General features: G+C 42.9%; 1 protein-coding gene across 1 annotated transcript in view; it reads right to left on the bottom strand.

Moving 5' to 3' along the window:
• Positions 1-2,946: 2,946 nt before the first annotated feature.
• The window catches only part of SCAR (wiskott-Aldrich syndrome protein family member 3 SCAR), a 42,623-nt gene continuing 39,569 nt past the window's right edge, over positions 2,947-6,000 (bottom strand). Inside the window, exons 6-8 of the mRNA XM_089632157.1 lie at positions 5,871-5,984; positions 5,294-5,746; positions 2,947-3,140 (exon numbers count right to left, since the gene is read on the bottom strand). Coding sequence (XP_089488283.1) covers positions 2,947-3,140; positions 5,294-5,746; positions 5,871-5,984 — 761 coding nt within the window. The remainder of the gene's footprint in view (positions 3,141-5,293; positions 5,747-5,870; positions 5,985-6,000) is intronic.

Below are 6,000 nucleotides of genomic sequence, written 5' to 3'. Positions count from 1 at the left end.
ATTGCTCTTGTGAACTTGGTACTACGGTGATTCCTATTGATGGTGGGATATCGGATCTATTCTCTTGTCAATGCAGTATGGCTAAATTTAAAGGAAATTTAAATGCAAAATCAAAATACAGCTTTAAATAAAGGCAAACATTGTCCAAACGGCAAGAATATTTGCTTTTGTCCTTTACTGGAATCTTCTTCTCAGTTAAAGCTACTCCAATTCAAGCTACAGGGCAACACCGGCAGCAGGCCAACTGAACAATGAAATGTTAGCTCAATAAATTGCCCTACTTAATGCATTAACTTCTCTTGAAAATGTGATTGCCCGTGCGAGGGCTCATAAAAAGGTACAAATATCTACATTCATAAATTATTAATGCTTATACACTACACAAATTTGGCATACTATAATTTAAATGCTGAAATTAGATAATTATTATAATTTATTATAATCCCAAATAAATATTTTTTGTTTCTCAATTCGTTTCTATTTAACTTGTGCTTTTGCATTCAGCCAAAGATTTGCATCACCACAGAATAGGTCTGGCAATACTTGAATTGTGACAATACAATGCAGGTTTATGTTGCTCCTTTACCAGTGACGTGAGAGGTTAATATTTAGAGACATTGCAATCCAAAAGTCGACTTTCGACATTACAAAATATAATCATTTATATGTCAATAGTTGTCTGTCTATCTAATCTATATTATAATCTATGTATCATTACGGCCTTACTAATGTCGATATCCCTCGACAAAGCTTTCACAGACAAAAATATCAATGGCAGGAGCAATACACAACATTTGGAAACGGAAAGATGTTAATAGTTTGCTAGGCTCTATAGCAATCAATTGTGAATCTACCAGTAGTCATAACTTCAATTCACTGGGCAAAATATTACTCACTCATCGACACTTCCCCGACTATGATACTAGAAGCCAGTTACACTGTTATACAACCACCCTTGTCACACTCGCTACCGTAAAAACAATTAACCAAGAAAATGTTTAGAGCAATGGGTACTACTTATAGTGGATATTTTACAAGGAAAAAAAGGATTACTTAAATATTTGTGGAGAATCATACAATTACAATTCCATAATCTATTAGCACGGTACAGTATAATATTAAGCTTTTCCAATAAATATAACATTTACTTCCATCTAGCTAGATCTAGTGAACCTGTATAACAAATGCTTTGGGTGAATATATTAATTATCATTGTGAAGGATTACATTCATAATACAATAATTTACTGTTTATAAAGTGACAAATTAGTTAAACTATTCCACTATTTACTATAATATGTGGGAAATACTGCATGTTAACAGGGGAAGATTTCAGGCGTAAGCAACCAACCTACACGAGGGTCTCGTATTTCTCATACATGTCATCGTCACCATCACCGTCACCTTCCTGATCTGAGTTTCCAGCGGAGGCTGGGCGGGTTCGCCTCTGTGAATGATTGGAGGGCTGACTTTGTGGTTTCCTTTGATCGCAGCCGCGAAGAGAGGATTCATCGAATCGAACTCTGTAAGTAGGAACATTGCCTGGTGCGTAATCATGAGCAGTCCGCCTAGGAGTGTCTTCATCTGCAGAGCTTTGGCTCTTGGACCTCATTTTGTTTTGGCTGCCAGCTTGAGATTGGTGAGTTTGATAGACGTGATGGTGGTTGGGATGGCCGGGGTGCTCCGGCTGCCCCTTGGCGTGGGGCTTACAGTCTGCCTCACTGGCTCCTGTCATTGACGCTTGCCTCCTAAAGCTCTCAGCACGGATAGAATACTCTGTGACAGTGTACCCCCTGGTCATTAGGTTACTCCGTTTGCTCCTACAATCCATGGTGGCATACACGGGCCTAGCATTGTACCCTTTATTCGATTGAACGCTGTGAAATACTTTGGCTGATTTGCTGAGATCCTGCTTACTGCTAGCGAGGCTCTCACATTTATCATTAAATCTTTTGATGACATTAGAAACATTAATTTGTTCTTCATCAATCTGATAGGAAGGTTTCTTCTTCTGTTCCGGAAGTTTAATTGGCTGCTGAGGTATTTCAACTTTCACAGTACATTTGGGTGGAGGCATACTGGGAAGAATAGTCTTTGGTTCTTCCTTCTGAACAGAGGAAGATACCCTGGGTCCAATTTCAGGAGGGTGACTACTTCTCTTAGTTTGTGAATTTGTCTTCTTTGGGCGAACCTCCAGGGGAGTATTATGACCATCGAGGGATTCGGCAATAACAATTCTATTTCTTAGCATTTCCACAGATGGCATTGGGCTTTCAAAACTAAGCATTGGTTTACGCTCACTGTAACCAATGGAGTTAGCGCTGTCCCTTCTTATTATAACTTGACTATCTTCCGGTTTAGGAGTGTTTTGAATATTTTCTCTGGCATAATTAGCCTGGCTGCTGACTTGGTCAGAATGCCCCGGAGCTTGCTGACTCTGGCCATCTGAATTACTAATCAACTGACCTTTAACTGAGCATGAGTCAAAAGTTTCCGGAGATCCGTTTCCAACACCGTCATGGGGAACATTACAAGTAACATTGGGCGTTGACCTCATTCCACTAATTAAACTAGGATCAATACGGAATGTAGGTTTACTGTTTGCTTTGGGTGTCTTTGTTTTTATTCCTGGAGATTGAACTGTCTGAATGGGAACTATTTCTTGGAAGTGTTCTCCCGTAGAATTAGCGGCAGGTTGTACAATAACATCATGAGGTGCGGCACCGGCAGAGGATGGTGCTTCTCGCATCAGGTCCACAGGAATGGGAGCACTCTGGTTGATGGTCGGCGGGGGAACAGCATCGGGTGGAGGTTGAGCAGCATCCGGAGACATCTTGCGATTAGTGAGTACAATGGGCCGTGGTTGGGGAGCTGTGGGAGTGTTCTCGGGAGCGGTGGGAGGGTTGGGATGGGGCTGGCCGGGTTCCCGGGGCAAGGGGGGGTGGTGTCACGCGGGCGGCGGCTCAGCCCAGCCGTCTGAGTCAGCCTCCGAGTCACTGCCGCTATCCGACTCGCTAAACTCTACGGCCACTCTCCGTGCCAGGATGGAAGCCACGTCGTGCAGAGCCGCTGTGGCTCCAATACTGCCCGTCTCGTTCCCACGAGTGCTGTTGGTCTTTTCAACCTTGCGCAGCTTGATTCCTGTAGCATTAATTTAAAATTAGTAAGGATTAAAGTTATTTATCATTATGTATATATACAGTGTCAGGGAATATTTCTCCCTCATCCTGTGTCAACTGTGGGTAGAGGTGCATAAATGAGGAGATAATCTTTTCCACCCCGTGAGCGGGCTACTTCTTGCTACTGAAGGGCTAATTTATTTTTGTTTTTTGTACATGTATATTTACATAATATTATAATATTAAAATGATTATAGCGAAATATTGTTGACAGTGTTTTTTTTGCTTATAAACCAATCTTTAATTTAGGCCCCCTCACTAACGTAAGGGAGGGTAAAATGGTATTATCCTGCGGTCAATGTTGGATTCGGGTTTGATTCTAATTTTGAATAAAATGTTTTGACTAAATCTATGAAATTTTTTTGGATGGCGGGAATTTTCGAGCCCGTGTTAATTGTATTACTACTCCCGACGAACCAGGGACATTTCGTGAATCATCGGAGCAATTAATTCTGAAATGAATCTGTTTGATGTAGCCCATATGGGTAAATCGTATGTTAGTTTTGGTTGGATTGTCGATGTGTAAATAAGAAGTTTGTTTTTAAGGTTGGGTTTGTTGTAGCTGATAAGTGTATTTGCTGTCTATCTCACTTTCGCTAGTGTTAATGTGTATCTTCCATCGTACTTTTCGGTCGGGTGACACTCCAAAGAACTTCAAACTTTTTTGCTATGGTGTGATTTTTTCGTACATTGTGATGTGACCCCAGGGGTGCCGCGAGTCCTTCATCTCGAGAAGAAAATCGTACCCAATCTGACCTGATGGCGGTTGTTGTGTGAAAAAAAATTCATGTGGTCGAAAGTACCAATCTTATACAGTTAAAGTTCGAAGTTTTAAGATGCTACATTGTTTTGTTTTCATTTGACAGTCATTAGTGAACGCTCTCAGTAAATTTGAACATGGAAAAAATGGCCATCATTATGTGATACAATCCTGAATTTTAAAGGTCTAAGTCCAACCAAAATGAAAGCCAAGCTAGATTCTACTTCAAGAGAGTCTGCTCCTTTGTTTACAACAATAAAAAATATTGGGTGGCAGTGTTTCAACAAAGCCGTAGGAGCTGCCAAGACGAACATAACAGTGGTGGACCAAATGAAGTTCACCACTGAATGGTGAAAAATATTCACAAAATGGTATTGGATAACCGTCGACTGAAAGTGCGCAGGCTAGCAGACATGGTAGGCATTACAAAAAGTGCTGTACATCGCATTGACTGAAAATTTGGACATGAGAAAGCTGTGCACATGATAGGTGCGTTTGCTTACAACGGAACAAAAACAGCGTCGTGAGGATGTTTCAATTGAGTGTTGACGATGTTTCGCTGCAATAAAGCAGCGTTTATCAACGAGTCGATTCGTAATCATAGACGAAACATGGGTCCATAACTTCACACCAAAATAAAAGAAAGAACAGTCAAAACAATGGACTGAAAGGAAAGAAGGGTCATGGCATCAATTTTTTGGGGTACGTGTGGGATAATTTTTATTGACTATCTTCAAAAAACAAAACAATGAAAGGCGAGTACTATGAAAACTAATTGCAGCATTTAAGTGATAAAATCAAGAAAAAAATAACACATTTGGCAAAAAAAAAGGTGTTGTTTCAACAAAACAATGCACCAGTTCACACATCCGTTATCGCGATGACCAAATTCAATAAGTTAAACTTCGCAATTTCTTCCTCACGCACCTTATTCGTCAGATTTAGCCCCCTCGGATTATTTTCTCAGTAAAAAAATGGGTTGGTGGTAAAAGATTTTCCAACGGCAACTCACTATAAACAGGGTATTGAAACAATCTAACATCGCTGGAAATAGTATATCGAGCTTTTGTGTATGTTGAGAAATAAAAAGGGTTTTTCCCAAATTTTCATTGTTAGGTCTGGTACTTTTGGGACAACCCTCGTATGTCATGCGTACAGATGTTGAACAGAGTTGGGGATAGTAGGGAGCCCTACTAGCGAGTGCAGTAGTAAACCTAGTGAAGGAAAGTACCCCATTGATTCGGAAAGTACGGCAGGCGAAAGAATGAACTTAGTATGCAGAGGAGCTGCGTGATTTAAAATAGACAATAAAATAAGAGGATCACGGAAATTGAATATATATTGAGGTTGCTCACCGCCTCGGATGGCCTTGAGCAGATCGTCCCTGGGGTCGGGCATGGGTGCCGGGGGAGGGGGTGCCGCCTTGAGGGGCTGCTTGAGCAGCACAGGGGAGCGCACGTCCCCATTGGAAAGAGGCGGCGGGGGAGGCGGGGTGAGGGCCCCCTCGGGTGGCGGCGGCGGGGGCGGCGGTGGCGGTGCCAAGCTCTCGCTGGGCGGCGATGCAGGTGGCGGGGGGGGTGCAGCGCCTAACTGCCCCACAGCCGGGGGCGAGGCAGGTGGGGGCGGTGGCGGGGGCAGGGTCTCCCGGACAGATGCAGATCGGCGCGAGGGTGTGGAGGGCCCGGGGGGTGGTGGGGGCGCCACCGAAGGCCGACCCCGCCGAGGAGTGCCGCCGCCCCCACTGTACAAACTCTCCGAGGAGAGCGGGCCTGTGCCATACATTGGCTCCTCTCCAGTTGATTGGTAACCTGAAATGTTCATTATTAAAAATTGATATGTATTTCACACAAAATCAGAAACATCAGCACTATAGATATTTTTCAAATAAGTAGTATAAATAGTAGTTTGGTAGAGGAACTTAATAGTGTTTACCGTGAGAGTTGTTGAGGTTAGTGGGTGTAGCCTGGTGTGGCTGGTAGGGATGAGACAACTCTATAGAGTTGGGTCGGGCAGGCATTCCATCCCTGGTGTCTATCATCAACATACCTGAAACAGTCATGCT

This window comes from Hesperophylax consimilis, chromosome 1, assembly GCF_061612785.1.
Source record: "Hesperophylax consimilis isolate HC1 chromosome 1, BYU_Hcon_1.0, whole genome shotgun sequence".
NCBI classification, from domain to species: domain Eukaryota; kingdom Metazoa; phylum Arthropoda; class Insecta; order Trichoptera; family Limnephilidae; genus Hesperophylax; species Hesperophylax consimilis.
Note: the sequence above shows the minus strand (reverse complement) of the source record. Positions and strands in the feature narration are given on the sequence as shown.